Source organism: Schistocerca cancellata, chromosome 4 (genome assembly GCF_023864275.1).
Source record: "Schistocerca cancellata isolate TAMUIC-IGC-003103 chromosome 4, iqSchCanc2.1, whole genome shotgun sequence".
In the NCBI taxonomy this organism is placed as follows: Eukaryota; Metazoa; Arthropoda; class Insecta; order Orthoptera; family Acrididae; genus Schistocerca; species Schistocerca cancellata.
In genome coordinates, this window is record NC_064629.1 from 298,976,943 (window position 1) to 298,997,829 (window position 20,887).

A 20,887-nucleotide genomic window follows, 5' to 3' on the forward strand; every position below is an offset into this window, starting at 1 on the left:
GCCTGCAGTTTAGTAAGTATAATAATAAAATATTTAGATTGTCCTCCTCAGTAGCTGCTCTTATGCAGGGGACCCAGGTTCTATTTCCAATACTGCTTGGGATTTTTTCTTGGTGTGAGGATTGGGCAGGGGTGCACTCATCGTCATGATAACAACTGACGAGCAACTTGATTGAGAGGTAGCGGCACCAAGGTCGAGACAACAATGGCCGGGAGTGTGGTGTGCTGATCACATGACCCTGTTTACCATATCCAATGAAGAATGACTCGGTGGTCGGTTGACTATCGAGTGAGTTTCCTTTTGTCCTTTTGAAATATTCCGATTATAAATTCATGGGTGTGAAAACTTGGGTATTTTTGATGAAGCAAGATATCATTGTCACGTGCAGATGGATACAGATTATCTATAGCCAACTTACTGCCTTCCTTATATTTCGTAATCTCTGTTTCTTTATAACTAAAGCGATGTTCTTTCAACAATACAGGATATGCTGTTAAGCGGGTTCCTACTGTGGATTCAATCTAGCAGCTTAACTGCAGTTTAAAAAAATTTGGAGTTGGGAATAATATCGTCTCTCATTTTCTGTAGTATTACACTTAGTTCTGGAGCCCATTATGCATCAACATTTACATTTGTGGCACTTATCTTTTTACTAAATACGTTGCTTGCTTCTACAATGTTTGGATAATACCTTTGCTATAAAAACGCATCTGAAAAGTTGTCATGACTTTACTCGGTTTCTCAATACACGCAGTTCAGTAATTGCAGTCGTAAACGTGTCTGTTGTGGGTAGGATGGTCCCTTCCGCTTTCATTAATAGTTTATTTTTCTGTTCCTTTTTTTGTTTTGCTGTTAGAACAATTGAATACGAAGCAAGAGAACGTTAATGTGGTTGCATTTATCTCAGCAGCTATGTCATCTATCACGGCTAATCTCCAGTGCCAGAAAGCTGGTTTTCACCTGTAACAAGTCTCAACTCATACAAATGCTAAAGGAATGACGATTAATGTATTATGTCCTGTCTCCACCGGTATCGTTAGAGACGAAGAGTTAACTATGAATGGGCAATGAGAAGACTGAAAAGTGGCAGTGGTCTTTTCACAGAACGATCCCAGTATTAACATGAAATAAAGAAAGAAGGTATCGGTGAATTTAACCATTGTGTCATTAGCTCGGTTCTTTATGTTGAGACAGACAGGAAACAGCTGACCAAGCTGCACACTTGTTTTAATCATCCGTGTTCAGTAAGACATTCTTGTTATCCACAACAATGATTTATGTGCCTGGTGAGCATACTTTTCTGAAACAGTTCATAATGATACCTTAGAGTCACATAGAGCTCTTCTGGCGTTCAAAACAGTTCCGAATCTCCTCCATGCTGACAATATATTTGTGATTCGGCCTCACTGTTAGAGGGAACTGTGTCAGTTCCAGTAATTTATCATAAATATACTTCGAAGGTCAAGACATTATGATCGGCTACTTAATATCGTGCTGATCAACCTTTGAAGGGAAGTGCAGTACCGATTATTTGCCTCATGGATTCGATATGTCCTTGGTAGGTTCTCTGAGGTATGTTTCATCAGATATCTACGCACATAACACGCAGTTAAAGGTTGGTGGTTCGTAGATTTCGCATCTGGTGACCCATTTCGTCACACATGGTTTGCACTGGGTTCAGATCAGCTGAAGGTGGTGGCCAAGACATCAACGTGTGTCCACGACCATACTTCTCAAACCATTACAACAGCATTCTTGCTTTGTGATATGGGCAGTTATCCTTCTGGAAGAAGCCGACGCCATCAGCGAAAACATCGAGCATGAAGGGATGCCAGCAGTCTAGAATAATGTTCACCTAATCTACACCCACCACTGTACCTTTAATTACTACCCTTGGTATCACGGAAGCACAGCCGAATATCCTCCAGAGCACAATACTACCGCCACTGGCCTGCATCCGTGACATGATGTACGTTTTAGCAGCTGTTCGCCTGGATGACAGCCTATCTGGGCACGATGATCGACTTGCTGTACCAAGAGACATGATTTATCCGACCAGGTAACATGTTTACATTGATTCACGGTCCAGTCTCAATGGTCCTAGGCCCATTGCAATCGTAACTAACTTAGATGTTGGGTCAGCATGGGAACACGTAGGGATCGTCTGCTGCTGACGCATTGTTCAACAGCGCACGCTGATCGATTTGCTCTGAAACCGTTGTGCGTGCTCTAGCATTGAGCTTCCTCAGCAGATCTTTCACAGACTGTGATATTTCCTGCTTTGCAGAGTGGCCAAGCCTCCTACCTCCACGTTCTGTGGTGAGGCATGGACGGTTAACAATTCTTCGCCGACTCATAGTTTCACCGTCCTTTAATCACCTTCTCCATTCGTCTCTGCTCTGGTTATACAGTTCCCTTTATTGCGTCGCTAGCCTGTATGCCAGCAGGTTGCATTCAGTCTCGCTCTGGGAAGTGGCCATAATCTTTTGGCCCATCACTATAAACTCACTGGCCAAATATTAGGTTCCTCCTTAAAAGAGAACATTGGTCGGTTTGATGTGCTGTACATGGTGTATAACTGATACCAAGCTTTCATATAACCCTCCACCACTAATGTTAAACAAGGAAATGAAGTTGTATGACGTGACAGTCGTGTATATCGAAGTAGCGCAGTGAGATGAACAGATGTGGAGATGTGACACAAAGTGGAATCGTATTTGGACATGTTCATAATGACTCCGTGGATGTATCTGCACACAGTGCAGACTGATCTAGTTGCCTACAAGGAATGAATACCTCACTGAAGACCTCTGCTCACTTAACTTGCCAGCGTGTTCACATGGACACAGTTTGTGAATACCTTTGTTATTTCTGAATTGGCAATAATTTTTAGAGTTTTTAGTGCTCTTGTCAGAGAGGATCTGAATTCTATATTCATTGTTTTAACACTTCATTGTTATCATTCCAGTAGTAATGCAGGTAATGCTTTCACAACGGCATTGGAACATATTGATGTGAAGTAAGTACTGTTCTATGATGAATTTATTTGGTTTTGCAAGTGAAACTCGTTGGTGATCAGACTCATTATTACAGAAATTAAAGAAAGTTCCCTTCCATATCCCTAATCCTTACCTATTAAAAACAACTATACATTGATCCCGCCAAAAGCCGGTAAGCGATTCTTCTTCGTGTTGTAGCTCTCTGGGGCACCCTGGGATGCTCTCTGGGGCTCTGAGCACTATAGGACTTAACATCTGTGATCATCAGTCCCCTGGAACTTAGAACTACTTAAACCTAACTACCCTAAGGACATCACACACATCCATGCCCGAGGCAAGATTGAACTTGCGACCGTAGCGGTCACGCGGTTCCAGAGTGAAGCGCCTAGAACGGCACGGCCACACCGGCCGGCTCACCCTGTGATGCTAAATGCTCATTAATATTTGTTCATATGGGCTAAAATCTCGTCTCGAAAGCGTTGTATCTGGTTGACTATCTGCCGCGCCAGGCGGGCTCTAATTTTAACCAAATATATTTGTGGAGAGTTTAATGTCGGAGAAGTCATCTTCTGTTAGTGAACTGAGTCTGATGTGTACATATGGACACGCCGGACAGTTACGGGATCAAAAATTGTTTCGTTCCTTTTTCACCTTTATTTCATAACAGAGGCATCGCGAAATCTTTGGAACCAGGTTTGACTGTGAACTATGTATTAGGTGTCCTTTCTTAGAAAACAAACGTTCCCATAGCTGATGGAATTTACATAGAGCCCCCTGATCCAGCAGTTCTTACAGATGAGAATTCAGGTAATGAGTATGATGGGGGACTATCAGATAATCTTCACCTTCGACAACTCGGGAGTGACCCTGAAATAAAATTGCCAGATACCCAAATAGAAAGAGATTTAAGAAATTCATATTACAGAAACAGAAATGAGCAGAGAACTGAGTTCACGGCTCACTAATTTCAAATTTGAAACGTTCTCCTAATTCAAGCTTTTGCGCAAATTTTGGTAGTTCTCCTGTGGGAATTTTAGAGTCATTCTTTGTTAATGGTTTCATATAATGCGTAGTGATGAGTGGAACAACTATGCACTTTAGAGAACTCTCCAAATCCTAACATAACCTGTGAAGGTTATTCCTGGGAGTCCTCTTTCTCTGTAGTTATAAACCTCTCTCCAATAAGAGATTATACTGAGACTAAAATTTGGACACAAGGAACCAGTTTGTATGTCATACCATGAGAAGAAATCGTTTTGAGCAAAATCTCAGACATCTGTACTGTAACGAGTGACAATTCTGATGAAAAGAACAAGATGTGGAAGTTACACCCTGTACTGAAAGAGTAAGAGGCAAATGTAATTAGGTTTTTTGCCTCAGTAACACCGGTGTTCTGACGAGTCAATGATAAAATATTCTTAAAGATACTCTTGCGAGCAATTTATCAAGGGGAAACCTGTACGATGTGGACATAAAACGTGGAGTTTATGCAGTGCTTCTGGATATCTTGTACTCTTTCCTCTTTATCAAGGAAAATCATCAAATGCAAAGACAGTTTGGTAAGATAATAAATCATTCAACACTGGAACATAAGCAAATGCTGTTCCATTCCTCCTTTGACATCCTCTGCACAGGAGTTAGCCGGCCGGTGTGGCCGTGCGGTTCTAAGCGCTTCAGTTTGGAACCGCGTGTCCGCTACGGTCGCAGGTTCGAATCCTGCCTCGGGCATGGATGTGTGTGATGTCCTTAGGTTAGTTAGGTTTAAGTAGTTCTAAGTTCTAGGGGACTGATGACCTCTGAAGTTAAGTCCCATAGTGCTCAGAGCCATTTGAACCATTTGAACCATTTGAACCACAGGAGTTACTGATCCGTCTTTCCTGAGACAAGAAGGTTATGGAGAATCAGGTGCTGGATATTCTGAATCTTCACTTTGCAATGATGATGACCTTATTGTTATAAAATGGGTAGACAATTCAGAGGTTGCTCTAGCATGTACATGAGATGGGGTGGAACTTTTATCTTTTGCGAAAAGATACCGTGCAGAGAAGAAGGAGACAGTTCAAGTACAACGACTTGACATTATTGCAGCTACTGAGGAATATATGGTGGGGAGGGGGGGGGGGGCAGGTTGGATAGAGTGGATGAAAACATCGCCATATACAGAATTAATGTACGAAACAAGAAACAGTAATAAGCTCTACTTTCTTGGTTGATTGACAAATGTGTACAACAGAGTGCAGGTAGAAGATAGGAACAGGAGCTAGGACTACTCAGGAGACAAACTGTACAAGTGACCTGAAGAGATATATGGATGCTGTAAAAGAGCGGCCTGGCCTTCTAACAGACTTATATGCGGATACAAATAAACGTGTTCCGAGTAATATAAGATGCGGTGGTATAAAAAACTACATCAAGATAACTGAGAAAGAAGATGGTGTGTGTGGGTTTTTACCGCAAAAACAGATGTCATCAGCAACTCGCCCAAAATGTGAGCGGTAGGAGTGTGTCTAGAATGTTTTGAAGTATAAAACGGATGTTAGAATGTCAAACGATTGCAAATTAATTTGTGTTTGTTGTTATAAATTGGTTTATAAGAATTATTTTGTTCAGATAATACCTTATTTTTACTAAAATCTGCTTAATAATAATATCTGTAAAATTTTAAATTTACTTCGAAGTCCCAGCGTGTCCATATGGGCACATTATGTTACAGGCACACAGAGACATACAAAGATCAAATAATAGCTCGTATGAAATATTTACATGTACAAGAGGTCAATAAATTGAAAATATAGTAAAATATCCATTTCTGAAAAATGCGGGCAGTTGAGCTTCATGTCTTCAGTGGGTTAAGCAACACAGAAACTGAACAGCATTTGACTGGAAGCATTTTGTGTCGTCCAAAGAATCGCGATCTGGCCCTTTTGCAAATGATGTAAGGCACCGAGTACACCGACGGCTCAGTGAGGCGTTTAACCTGTGGAGTGTAGTTCGCGGCAGATATGGTTGTGTGACGTGTAAATTTTTGAGGGTATTTTTTTGTACCATCACTTGAAATGACTCAGTCAGGCTACCATGGACAAGAACCATTATTTCTACATTCTCGGTGATCAGTTGTGGCCTGTTCTTCTACAACTACACGGCGAATGTGCTTATGACACTGTCGTTATCGAAGGTGGCTATAGGCGACTTCACAAAGCTCTACACATGCGTTCCTGGTTTGACAAATACTCGGGCATCATATCGTATCTCTACAGGCCCGCTAAATCACCTGATAATAATTCCACAGATAATGTCCGGAGATGTGTATGAGACGTTGAAATCAACAACCATGCAATGTGGTACCATTACGGGTTCTAAAGGTTAGTGGACGGTGTACATGAACAATCTTGTGGACTCTCTTCCACACCAAATCGAGGCTGTTCTAATGGGTAGAGGTGTTCTTATATACTGTATTGGCGCAATGTCTCTTTGGAGTGACTGATTTTTTGTCCTGTTTGCTTATATTCAAAGATTGATTTTATTCGTAAAGCAAAGAGAGCTCGTTCCAGGCGTATTGTCTGTACGGAAAATCCCACTGTTGTATGGTTCGCAAGAATTCTACAATAGTAAGAAACACAATAATCGGAACACGCAAATTTATGTCACGACTCTGTACTACTTAATAAATACTATGTGACCGGGAGCATTTACATTTATCTATGATAAAAATGAAATAGAATTTGGGGAAGTAAAGTAGAAAGAAAGAAAGTCGAATGAGTGCATAAACCACTGCATATAGCTACAAGGCGCTGCGAAGAAGCTTCAACGTAGCAGTACTAGAGGTGGCTCCACGTACTACTTCAGTTTTGTGCCCACTCGTTGGGCAAATTTTGTTGCTAGCTACCTTCCTTTACTCTGCTCAGGTTGTCATACATATGAAAATTTAAGTGCGAACAACGTTTGTTCATTACCTAAAGATAATAACATTTCCATTGCGAAACATAAAGAACAAGGAAGAGCATTTGATTTACAACCAAAGCCCCATTGAGTTAATTACGAACTAATTACACTGTACTCACCTTTGGACGTCTAGCTTCTCCTGTCTCTCTCGCACGCAGAGCGACCTCTCCTCGCTCTGTGGAGTAATGAAGTCTGTAGAGGTAATTTGCGGAACAGACCATGTTATTTCAACGAATTAAAAAGGTTTTCTCGACATTATTGTTAACCGTTTCAACGTTAATGAATAGAAAGTATAAATACCAGTCTAATGTGAGTTGTCACCATTCAAAGTATAGATGTTACTGGATAATTATGTCGAATAATACAATTGAGTTATTCAAGTATTCAGTAGCTACGGATATAAACATCGCTCTCCACTCACAAAATGCATGGGTGTGCAACAGAAGCACTGCCATTGATAAAGGGTGTATGTGTTCTGTGACAAAGTACTCGTGAGGTATTACCGCAAGATCAGCATACATGGGGTATACCCTTGAACCATATAGCGGATTAACTTTCATAAAATATTCGTATACGTAGTAGACAAGCAACATTATGTTCGTCAGAGTGAAATTCGAGAACCTTTGAAATCAGTAGCTATTATGAAGATTTCAAGAAACACGAGAGTTCATCCTAATTAATATGTAGCAATTTACCTTTGCACTCCGTCTTCAGGCCACAAGTGACCCATCGGGATCATCCGACCGCCGTGTCATCCTTAGATGAGGATGCGGATAGGAGGGGCGTGTTGTCAGCACACCGCTCTCTCGGTCGTTACGATGGTTTTCTTTGACCGGAGCCGCTAGTATTCGATCGAGTAGCTCCTCAATTGGCATCTCGAGGCTGAGTGCACTCTGAAAAATGGCAACAGCACATGAAGGTCCGGATGGTCACCCATCCAAGTGCCGGCCACGCCCGACAGCGCCTAACTGCGGTGATCTGTCGGGAACCGGTGTATCCACTGCGGCAAGGCCGTTGCAAAATTTACCTTTGAATGTCCTTATAAATGAAAAAACTCTTTTACAAACAACGATTAAAATGCTAAAGGAAATTCGAGTGAATAACTAATATCTGTGACACTGAGTGAAGGCATTTGCGCCAGCCGAAAATAAATGTTTAAATCGAACCTCATTTGTAGGTAAACTTACGGATTATAAGATTATGGTAACAATTTTAATACACTAGAAATTTGTAGCCGGAGAAAGATAGTAAACTTGGGAACAATGTTGTTGCAACAGCGATCATTATCGTTATTATCAAGCAGCTAACCGAAACAAGGTACGAGAGCTTGTAGCAACAATATACAGGGCGTAAATTTTAAATTGACAAACCAGAGTAACTCGAAAAGTAGGCTTCACACGAGAAAATGTGTAGTATCCAAAGTTTATTATTTTCGAGGGAGACGTTTGCTGGTGCTAAAACGCCACCCTAGCCCCTGGGGGTGGGACAGGAGGCAACTTTAAAATTTCAAATGCGAACCCCCATTTTTTATTGCAGAATCAGATTCTACATAAAAAAACTACATGCGTTTTGTCGTAAACATTTTCTTTTGGTTCTTGGCAGTTGGCGCTGTAATTCAAGAAAATCCATGTTCTCATTTTTGCGTGGGAAATGGTTACGGATAAATAAAAAATACTTATTTACTTCGTAAATTGTGATTCGCTGAAACTAAAACTCTACTCCTCTCCCGACAAGGTGGAGTTTGAGAGAAAGGAATTAGAGTTTTTCAAATGTTGACCCAAATAATAATTTTTTCCGCAGATTCGGATAAGTTTTGTTTGTTTCGTGGTCAACATTTGTAAAACTCAAATTCCTCTCTCCCAAAACCCACTCTATGGCGAGAGAGGGAGACTTTTAATTTTAGCGAATCGAAATTTACGAAGTAAATAAGTATTTTTTATTCATCCGTAACCATTTTCCACGCAAAAATGAGAACATAGAGTTTCTTGAATTACTGCGCCAACTAACAAGAATCAAAACAAATGTTTACGACAAAACGCATGTAGTTTTTTTATGTAGACTCTGATTCTGCAATAAGAAATGGAGGTTCCCATTTGAAAGTCTAAAGTCCCACCCACCCCTAGGGGACTGGGGTGGCAGGATAATTTTAGCACCAGCAGATGTCCCACTCGAAAATAATAAACTTTGGATTCTAGATATGTTTTCGTGTGAAGCTTATTTTTCGAGCTATTGTGGTTTGACAACTTAAAATTTACACCCTGTATAATGCTGGTTCCGGAAGTCCATGTCGTGTCAGTTTTTATGCGAGCGATGCCCACGTGCATTCAAAAACCCAAAAAAGTACGTCGCACATCTCGGCACAAACGTTGTTGTGTGGAGGGAACTAATGGCGATAAGCAATTGAATCGAATTATGGGTGTATGCTGTTCGTAACAGAAAGCTTGGTCGTGTTTTTAACTGATCCTCTCTAATCTACATTTTATCATTTGCGTCCAAAGAAATAAGTATACATCACCTAAAATGACAAGAATGGACTAATTTGCATGCACTTTCTGCACGCATTTAGTTTCAATAACATTTTGTACATTAGAGTTCCTAAGATGGATCTTGTAATACCTCAGAATTTCTAAAAACGAGACGAGTGTCATGAGAACGACGTGGAGTATCAACGGATGAAATTTATGACAGCCGCTAATGGAAATGTAAACTGACAATGTCATAAAAATACAAACAAAAAATGTATAGTGGACATAAATACCACCATGTCTTCCATAGACATTCCTGTGATCCTATTCATTCGGATTTGCTAGTAAAGTTACAAGGAAATCGGCTACATGTAAAATGAAATATCACAATGTTAGAAAATGTGGGCGAAAGCAGAATCTCTGTCGACGAATCTAAAAAAAAAAAGTTATTCACTAGAAAATAAATTTGTTAGGATCCGTATATTTTTCTTTTTTATTTCATGATCGTATGACCCTTTATGATTCAAATGGCTCTGAGCACTATGGGACGTAACATCTGGGATCAACAGTCCCCCAGAACCTAGAATTACTTAAACCTAACTAACCTAAGGACATCACTCATATCCATGCCCGAGGTAGGATTCGAACCTGCGACCGTAGCCGTCGCGCAGTTCCAGACTGAAGATGGCCCTTTAAAAAAAGCCATTTATTGGACAAGGAAATTTGTTAGGATCCAAATGTGTTCTTCTCTTTTATTTCATGATTTTATATGACAAAAGACGCTAAGACGGGATAACAGCTTAACGAATTTCGTATATTGTTTTCATTTTAATTGTGTTTTCTCAGTAATCATTAATTACCCAGAAGGACTAAATTCATGGCAAAATCTGTTGTTGAATCGTATACGTTTTTTTCTGTATGTACTTGTAAATAAGTAAAGGAACATTGGACTACAACGTCCTGTCGACGAGAAGGTAATGAGAGACTGAGCTCAAGAGCAGAGTGGAGATGAATATCCCCCGCTGCGACTGCAATTTGACTGCCTAGCCATTCCTTGAAGCGATTTACGGAAACAATGATAAACCTTAATTTGTAAGACCGTTCGTGGACATGCACCCCACTACTCCAGCTGTATGTATTAGTTTTTTAATTGGTTCTCTGTTTCGTTTCATGGCGTAGATGGGAAATTAGCTCGGAATTCACATAAACGACGGTGGAAGACATAGAGAAAGGTCACGCTCAGATGATCAGTGTATCGGACTAGTCGTTGTTAATCTGCTGCTTGAAGTGAATTTGCGAATGGCTTATCTCGATATCTCCCACGGTAGTACTACGCATTAGGTACTCGAACCTGTAGTTCAGAAAACATAATAACAGTTTAAAAACCTTTCGGGGAAGAATAAGTGTATGGTAGATTCCTACAGTTGACTTATTACTGCTAGAGCAGCACAACAGTGAAGTACAGACGAAAATCAGAACGTTGAGGCATTTGACTTAAACGATATATAAATACTGCATGTTGCAAAGACCAATGGAAAACTTATTGAGTCTCTATAACATTATCTTGTTTCTAGGTCAGTGTGAGAGGCAACCAGTTTCTTCTAGAGTAAAAGTTTTCATTTTGTTGGCTTATATCTGTTCCTCGTGAAGTCAGTATTTGGTTTGATCACTGTCAAATCAGACATGTAGTTGATTGATTATTTTAGTCAAAGCAGGGTTAGTCACTGCTTGCCAAACTTCAGAGCCCGGCATGTCACTCGACTTTGCTCGGAAGTGTCCGGAACAGCGCGACATTTCATTCACCATAGCGGTGCGGCATTTTTTGAACGGCCCAACTCTCTTCATTTCGGCAGAATCGTGCTGCCATCGCTGTTTCCAACTTTCGCTATTTGTTCGTGGTATGAATCCAGTGCCTGTTTGCACAAAAAGAGATTGTCTAGTGACCTATCGTTGCAATCCTTTAAAATGAAGAGGATGACAGAAGAGAGTGATCAGCATTCTCAAGTCGCATAAGTGACAGTTACTGCATACGTTCTATGAAACGAAATTACAGCACCATGTGGGAAGAATGTAATTAATTAATTTATTTTATTTCACGCGTCTAGTTCCACAGGTCCCAACATATCCAGAATGAGAAAATGCATCGAAATACGGTTTTTGCCAAGCTATAAAGGACAATATGGCGAATTTCCTGACGTTTGCAAGTAATTTTTATCGTTTACCGCCATCGAATTACCACACTGAATTTGTTTATGTCTAATGAAGTTCTGTGGCATGTGGAATAAGCTTCTAAGAGAAATTCAACGGCATAAAATATATGGGACTTGATCAAGCAGTATCAAGATAACAGCGCCGCAAACCACTTTCCCGCCGTCAGGAAAAAAGGTTCCAAAAAGTCTGCCCTGTTATACCAAACACTCAAATAAGTACGGTTCGTGTGTTTACTACCACGGTTATCATACCAAGTGCTCTAAATGTTGACCTTGAGCATTGCTACACGCTATAAAGTTAATTTGGAAAAGCAATATCTCTCGTTGAATTTCAATTGTGTTAAACGGTAGCACAGATCCGAGATATACTGCATTTCATAACTTGGGATTCGTCGGTACTTCCAAATAATCCTGTTGCTTTAATTTTGGCAATGGAGAAAATACAGAAGTGTTAACTTAGAGGAGTGTGTAGACCATTTTTCTTTCCCTGAACGACCGTTCCATTGCTCTCCAAGTGTACTCTTAAGAGGGTCTGTCGTTATATGTGAAGAATGGGAGGAAGGTCCGTTGTTACGGTACAACAGCGACTGCCTTAGGTTTAGTAGGACGTGTAGCGATAACTGCGGCAGCAGGATATCTTAGGAAACCCGATATAGTTGAGTGTATTGAGATTCCCATAGACAAAAGAGGAAGAATGATGTCGGAAAAAACGCACCAAACATTTGTAGACCAAGAGGATTTCATCCAGTTCCTTGTGTCAACGTGGATTTTCAACTAACGATTAGTGTATAGTGCGAAGGTTGACTTACCCATGGATTGTAACGATGCTTCCTCCTTAAACAAAATTTTAATTAGGTATCCCGCGTCACTTTGCACTTTGAGTAGACAACATTCAGAGAATTGCGTATTTCATGTTCCACACTTACAGCTTTTAAAAGTACATTTATAATGTTTACCAAGACACATGTTGAGGGCGTGGCACGATCTGGATATTCTTTAGCATACGACCGCACTGCTGCTGCAATAGCCGGCCGGGTGGCCGAGCGGTTCTAGGCGCTACAGTCTGGAACCGCGCGATCGCTACCATCGCAGGTTCGAATCCTGCCTCGGGCATGTATGTGTGTGATGTCCTTAGGTTAGTTAGGTTTAAGTAGTTCTAAGTTCTAGGGGACTAACGACCTCAGCAGTTAAGTCCCATAGTGCTCAGAGCCATTTTTTTGCTGCTGCAGTAGTTTGATGACATTTGCTGTAAACAGTATTCACTTTTTCAACTGTCGTGTACATTGTGAATGTCTCAATAGGTTTACGAGCAAATTATGTTTTTTTGATAAAACTGCAGTACGCTGGCTTACGGGCTTCAGGCGCACAGTGTCACGCAACAACCATACGTGAGCTACGTGTTTTCTTACATTTGATGTAATAGGGCGGATATTTGTGAAACCTCTCCTGTTGACGATGAGACAGTGGTTCGTGGTGCTGTTACATTGATAATATTCGATCAAGTCTCACACATCTCATGTCACTGAATTTTGTCTTAAAAGCTTACTTTACACGCCACAGGTAACGTTTATAATATCATTAGACAAAAACATAGTCGTAGTGGTAATTTGGCAACTAAGGCGACAAAAACTACTTGCGAACGTCAGGATAATTTGCCATATTGTCCGCTACACCATGGCGGAAACCGCACTTCGATATACTTATTCATTTTGGATATGTTTATGGTGGCCTGTCTTAGATGTCACACCCTGTATAACGTTTTTGAAATCTTTCTGTCCTCCTGGTACATAACACACTGAACTTGAGCGATAATTCGTCTTTTTCTGTTTTCCATATTATCCTGAAACACTTTCACTTTCCTCTACTCGACTGGATCCGTTTCTCGTTGTCTGCTCACGTTCAGTAAAATTATTGTCAACAAGAACCTGCAACTCATTCCGGAATCCTTCTAACTTTTCTGACAATTCTTTTTCTAATCTCTGTTTTCTCTTCGTCTCGTTTCCTGATTACCTACATTTTCATTTTCTTATATCCCTCACGTATTTTGTTAGATACTACAAGAAGGTCTGCTGTCACATTATCAGTAGCATCTTCATTTTTATTCTTTGTAGCAACTTCCGTTGCTTGACTTGACCGCAGGTCAATGCTAAGATTTTCTCTTGTTACTAAGTCCTCAACAAACCCGTTTTTCACATGACTTCATTCGCTCTCATTTTCTAGCAAATTTGCTACTTTATCGTATTTTCTCTCTGTTTATTTAGGCAAAAGTGGGTGAAACTTATTCTCAATTTAATTTACAGCGCAATACACCGACCTTTGCTATTGCTTGTAATGTGAATGGCTCTGAAGTACAATGAAACAAGACATATCTTCATATGGATCCTGTTTGCAGCTACAAGGCACTGAATTTTTAAATTTGTGAGCAGGAATGACTGGCAGTCACTTCCCGGTGGGCAGCTGTTTAAGTCTTTCTGCCTGCAGGTAGCCCTGCTGCGGAACACACTTTTGCGCGCTCGTCGCGGTTGCATATCTTCATTTCTGCTTTCTTCTTTCTCCTACGCCAATTTTTCTAATCATTTCCCGATGCTTGTGCTCTTAATGTAGCATGTATTTACCAAATGTAGCATTTTTTCCTAGGATACACATTTACTTTTTTAATACAACGTTTTCCATTGTTCATTTATTTGCTAAACCACGTTCGCTCACAATCGAAGAACAGCTTGTACCTCCACCGTAAATGATGCTAAATTTACTCATTATCGTCGTAAAACCTACTACGGCAGTAACTGATTTCCTGAACCTACTATATCCTGCGGAGAAATGACACGGAGGGAGCTACAATCAAAAACGGTCTGACCTGTCCTTAGTTAATCACAAGCACAAAAAATTTCCTGCCGTTTACCGGTTGTTGCCGCCTCCATCACTTTTCTTGTTGTCTGGCTACAGCTAGAAATAAACAAATAGCTTTTTCTTTCGAGGAATGAAGGTAAAATTTTTTACGAATAACGTAGGCTCACATTAGGATATTGCATTTATTCGGCAGCTTATCTGTACATGAGACCTCAACGCATCGAAACACGGACAGAAAGGGTCTGCATACTAAAATTAAGTATCCAATTCCAATGTGTAAGAAAAACGTATGAGACCCGGTAGTGATGTTTCACTTATTGCGAGTGCCCTCATGCATTACTATTAGACAAAGCATAGTCCAACATAAAACTACTGAATGAACATGGATAGTTTGCTCTAAGACTTTATATTCTAGAAGCTTCGAAACACAATATTCATCTCTGGTTACGTTGGGAAATGATCATTTCACAGTAAAAGCGTGACTTGTGTTATTTAATTTTCGAATATTGATGATTGAATATCGATGTGGCTTTATTAATAAACGAGCGAAGTTTTAATTCACTTTGTTAACATTTGGTCCACAAATCCATGTTATAAAAAGTATTATGCTATGATTCACTGATTAGCCATGTATAACGTAAGAGATATGAACAGCAGATCCCTTATATTGTAACTGGTTGATATTGTATTGTATGTTAACCAGGGGCCTAGAACCGACGGAGAGGCTCCGTGCTCGCCGCAACTGCAGTGCTCCACAACCCCATGACGACTACCGCAGTCCACTTCACACCTCCGCCACCCCACAGCGAACGACTCTTTCAGGGTTATTGTGCGGTTCGGCCCCCGATGGACCCCCCCCCCCCCCCCCGCCTGTATCACCTATGTCTACATTGTAGAGTAATGGTGGCGTACTTGGAGAACTTGTTTGCACAGCAATCGCCGACATAGTGTAGCTGAGGCAGAATAAGGGGAACCAGCCCGCATTCGTTGAGGCAGAAGGAAAACCGCATGAAAACCATACACAGACTGGCCGGCTCACCGGACCTGCACACGAGTCCGCCGGGCGGATTAGTGCACGGGACCAGGCGCTCCTTTCCAATCCGGAAAGGCTAACCGGGCGAGCAACTGGCTGATAAGTAAAATATAACATAAAACTAAACTGACGAGAAAAAAATCACAACACCAAGAAGGAGTTGTGTGACATAAATAAAATTTTGTTGGCGTCTTTCTACATCTGAAAGATGATGTCTTTTCCCGCCAGTCGCATAAGAATGGTGCTTGTAGCGTCACTATGAGCATGCAAATCAAGTTTGATTTAAATACACGCTTTAACGATCATGAGCGTTAATTATTTTTAAGGTTGGACGAAATAAGTGGATGTCAGTCAGGAATGATTTTAAGGGCCGGTCGGGGTGGCCGAGCGGTTCTAGGCGCTACAGTCTGGAACCGCTCGACCGCTACGGTCGCAGGTTCGAATCCTGCCTCGGGCATGCATGTGTGTGATGTCCTTAGGTTTGTTAGGTTTACGTAGTTCTAAGTTCTGGGGGACTGACAACATCAGAAGTTGAGTCCCATAGTGCTCAGAGCCATTTGAACCATTTTTTTGATTTTAAGTCGACAATGACACCATTCATCAACACCTCACTGAGTTTGCGAACGGGACCGTGTAACAGAGCTAGGAGAAGCTGGAAGTTCCTTCTGCGATACTGCAGAAATACTTGGCTGGAATGACTGCTTGAAGCGGTGGTCACGAGAATGTACGGTCGTAACAAGACCAGACTCCGGACGACCACTTGGCACTACCGAAAGGGAATACCATAATGTTCGGCGTGTGGCACTGGTATATCGTAATGGATCCGCGGCAGCATTTTGAGCAGTAGTTGGCACCATAATGACACCACGAGCTTCTGCAAATCGGTTACTTCAAGGACAGCTCCGAGGCAGATGTCCTGTAGCGTGCGTTCCGCTGTTCCCAAACCACCGCCATTTGCGACTTCAATAGCAGCAAGTGAGAGATCATTGGGGGGCCTGGGTGGAGGTCGATTGCGTTTTCTGATAAAAGCTGGTTCTGCCTCGGTGGAAGTGATGGCCGTGTGTTGACTATAAGGAGGCCAGTTAAGGGGGTACAGCCAACCTGCCTGCGTGCTAGACACACTGGACATACACCTTTAAATAAAGACTGGGGTATGATTTCATATGACAGCAGGAGAATTATCGTCGCTATCCCACGCACCATGACTGAAAATCAGTGCGTCAGTCTGATTGTTTGACCTGTTGTATTGCCATTCATCAACAGCAATAGGATAACGCTCGCCGACATATCGCTGTTGTAACCCAATATGTTCTACCGAATGTCGATATGTTGCCTTGGCCAGCTCTATCACCAGATCTGTTTCCATTCGAGCACGTATTGGACATCATCGAACGTCCAGCACACCGTCATCCACTACCAGCATTACCTGTCCCTGAATTGATCTACCATGTGCGACGGGCATGGAACTCCCTCCCGCGAACTGACATGCGGCACCCTTACAACACAACGTTTGCATACTTCCAATCAACAATTTGGCACTTACACTTGTTATTAATGTACCAGCATTTCGCATTTGCAATGGCTAATCTCGCACTGACATTATCCTGCGAGCTTGAAATGTTAGTCACTTAAAGATGTTATCTAGACAAATGTGTTCCCGAAATTCCATCACTCTCTATTAATTATTTTTTGATGTTGCGATGCTTTTCTGTCGGTATACTTATAATATAGACTCGAACATCAGATACGAGGTTTATACACTGTTTTGGCACTGTAACGACAAAAGGGCAAATAACGATTTTAATGTGCTCTTGTACGAGGGCATTTTTTTCAACCTCCGATCGGCCGCAAAATTGAAACCATACTTATAATAAGATAAACATGTTTTCTTTGCAACAGTTAACTACACCTTCCAGCTACTTCTCTACATAGTCGACGCTCTGACTTAGACATACCAACTTTACAGTACCCTCGTCATAGACGGCCACCGCCTGTGATTTCCGCTAATTCCCTGCACTACTCTGCCGCTCGTTGTCTGTGCCAAAATTCTGTCTTCATAGCTGGAGGTTCATGAGAAGAAAGAGATGAAAATCAGAGGCAGTCAAGTCGGTGCTGAGTCGTAGGTCATCAAACACTTCCCATCGAAAACGCCGCGCTAGTGTCTTCGTTGCACCTGCTGTATGTGGCCAAGATTTGTCATAAAGGAGGAAATGCGTGACAGTTTTTTATGCGGGCTGGATGAAATATGACGAAACCTCTCAGCAGGTCTTCACACTTGTCGGGAGACATTATTTTCTAGGCATTTTCACATACTCACTGTACACTCAGAACTGAAAAGTGCGATGTAAAACTATATACCGAAATACTAGAGACACTGAAAAACACATCTGCGCAAGGCTTCACCCTATTTTCATTGCGGTTTCAATTTTGTGACCGATCGGAGGTTGGAAAAAAATAGCGCTTTTACTTTACACAGTATTACTTCTCTGTTACTCATGTCCAGTACAGGTTCTGTTCAAAGTACAAATACTTTTTCTGATCACAATATAACGTACATAGTATCTGATTAGATAGTTCACACTTATAAGCGGTTCATTGTTTATGCAATATGTGCTTGTGTAGTCTTTACCCTTTAGTCGAATGCCTATTAGGATTTATTTTACTTGTTTTCCTTCTATTTTCGACCTTTATATTAATTTCATCGCTATAGCAAAGACACATTTACTCTCTCCACGTACTCTACACAGCATCTGTAACTTGACATCTTTATTATTGTAACGTGTTGGTAACTATTGTTTTTGTTCCTTATGTGAATCTGGGCGGCATTTTGTAAATGTCAAGCGTGTGTATTGCAATGAAATAAAGAATGGTGTGTGTTCAAACACTTTCCACTGAATTTAACAGCATTGACTTACTGCATGTACAAAAATACGTTAACTTTAAAACACAACTAGACAACAAAATAGTCGCATAGAAAAATACACCACTTTAGTTTACGTCACATTTTATGGTTTATGAACTATAAAATGGCTTTTAATGTATGTTTCGGTTAAAGACAGAAAGGGAAAAGAACATCTCTTTCCATTTTAACGAATATTGAAAGAAAGCTTTTTGTTCAAAGTAAGGATCCAGCAGTAAAGCAAGGAAACCTGTAAAACCTATATGAAAATGTTCAAATGTGTGTGAATTCCTAAGGGACCAAACTACTGAGGTCATCGGTCCCTAGACTTACACACTACTTAAACTTACTTATGCGAAGAACAACAAACACACCCAACCCCAAGGGAGGATTCGAACCTCCGCCGGGAGGAGCCGCGCAGTGCTTCACATGGCGCCTCAAACTACGCGGCCACATTATGCGGCAAGACCCATATGAAAATGTATTTGAAAGTATCCGAAACCGATAATGGTTTGATATAAATAAACTTTTAAAATTTTACTTCTGAATGGTTCCATTTTACATTATGAATTACGTACTGAGTTTATTATAGACCTTTGCCGATATATTTGTAGCGAGAGAGTCAACAACCGTGTTACTATTTAAGTTTGTCGTTTAAATTGCAGTCTCCGTTGCATTTTATTTAATGGCATGACTAATTTCGATCGTAGTTGATCGATTAACCATGCATACAACACACATAAATGTGCACCTGAGACGGCAAAATAAATGACAAATTTAAAAAAAAAAATTATAGACGTCTTAGAAGCTACGTTCTCGGCATTTGCCGTAATGGGTTTGGAGATAAGAAGAAAATATAAATATAGATAGCCAAATAGTAATTTGTACTCCATTCCTCCTTAATGTGAGTTTAGTGCGTTACCAGGGGCCTACCTCACTCAGAATATGTGTTTAGGTTTGAGGTTCACTCTGCTACCAATTTTTAAATGATATTGTGGTTACTCATTGCTGTTATTTGTCAGAGTTACTGAAGCTCAAGATAGAGCATTGATTCAAGTAGGTGATACGCAGCACTGCTCGTGATGCAGGTGGTACGCATGCTGGTCCTGGTGGTGGCCATCTTCGCGAGCTGCTGGCTGCCGTACCACGCCTACTTCGTATACGCATACCATGACCCGGCGCTGGCGACCAGCTCGTACGTGCAACACCTCTACCTCGGTTTCTACTGGCTCGCCATGGCCAACGCCATGGTAAACCCTGCCATCTACTACTGGATGAATAACAGGTATGTAATTAGCTGGGCTTATGTTTCTAGATACTCTGTAGTACCTCTGAACTGAAAATTAAAGTAAAGGTCACTGTGGTTGAACCTACCATAAATTACACAATTTTGATCAAGTTATGTGAAGAAGAAAAATCATCTGTCACAACTTGAGTCGTTATTAGATTTTCTGTGAATAAGTTTCTTTCTCTCCCTCTCTCTCTCTTTCTCTCTCTCCCTCTCTCTCTCTCTTTCTCTCTCTCTCTCTCTCTCTCTTTCTGTCAGATGTTAAATATATATTATTAAAATATTAAGACATCTGATAGGACAAGGGAAAATCTGAGCGGGGAAAGAGTGGGTAAAACCTCTAACTGACGGCTAATCGTGGCTGATAACTGTTCAGAAGTATTATAAGCCAGCTACTCTCCAACTGAAGACAAGGAAAGACACGAAGTTTTAAAACACGTACGACAATTGCCTCATTGTTATCTGAAATACATTTACGTTTACGACTATCCTCTCGTCAAAGTTTACAATACACACTATTAGTTTCCTTTCCACATGAAAAGTTCTTTCACTCAGCGCTTTAAAATGAAAGGCAAATGGAATCTATTACAAAGACTGAGCTAATAGCCTGTGTCTCATCTCGAAAATGAAATCTGAAGAAGAAAGTGAGGAAAAAGTGAATAACTAAAACCAACAAGTAGTCTGAAAATTCATTATGCCAAAAATCTTTTCTTTTTTTTCTTTTTGTTTTTTGTTGACAAGGAAAATAGGGGAAACGATAACTATCGACGGGGATAAAAGAAATAGTTAAACAGTTGTCCCAGTCTCGTCTGATTGAAAGCAAACAAGGAAATGTAGGAAACACACACCAGATGGCAATGATGAGATATAAATCACCAACGTCCATTCTATGAACAAGTTAGCCCACAAGTCTTTACGTTTCGGGAACATAGAAACCCCTAATGACATCGTAGAGGCATTTTAAATTTAAATATACTCCAATCCTTTCTTCTATGACATAGGAAATGTATATTGCGGAACACTGCAGGTATTTCTCCAAAACATACGGTAACTGCAACGATAAAGGGAACGAAAAGTAAATCTTCATCCTTATGTACAGGATTATTCAACTAAACTGATCACTTCCTATTTCCTGAACTGTTTCAGATAACGTAATTCTGTTTTCACTCAAATGAATCGTGAAAAATTCCTTACTTGATAA

The 20,887-nt window shown here is 40.8% G+C and overlaps 1 protein-coding gene across 1 annotated transcript in view; it reads left to right on the forward strand.

Annotated features, from left to right (window-relative positions):
• The window catches only part of LOC126184178 (tachykinin-like peptides receptor 86C), a 290,420-nt gene that overhangs the window by 242,453 nt on the left and 27,080 nt on the right, over positions 1 to 20,887 (forward strand). The window contains exon 5 of the mRNA XM_049926546.1: positions 19,487 to 19,683. Within this exon, the coding sequence (XP_049782503.1) occupies positions 19,487 to 19,683 (197 nt within the window). The remainder of the gene's footprint in view (positions 1 to 19,486; positions 19,684 to 20,887) is intronic.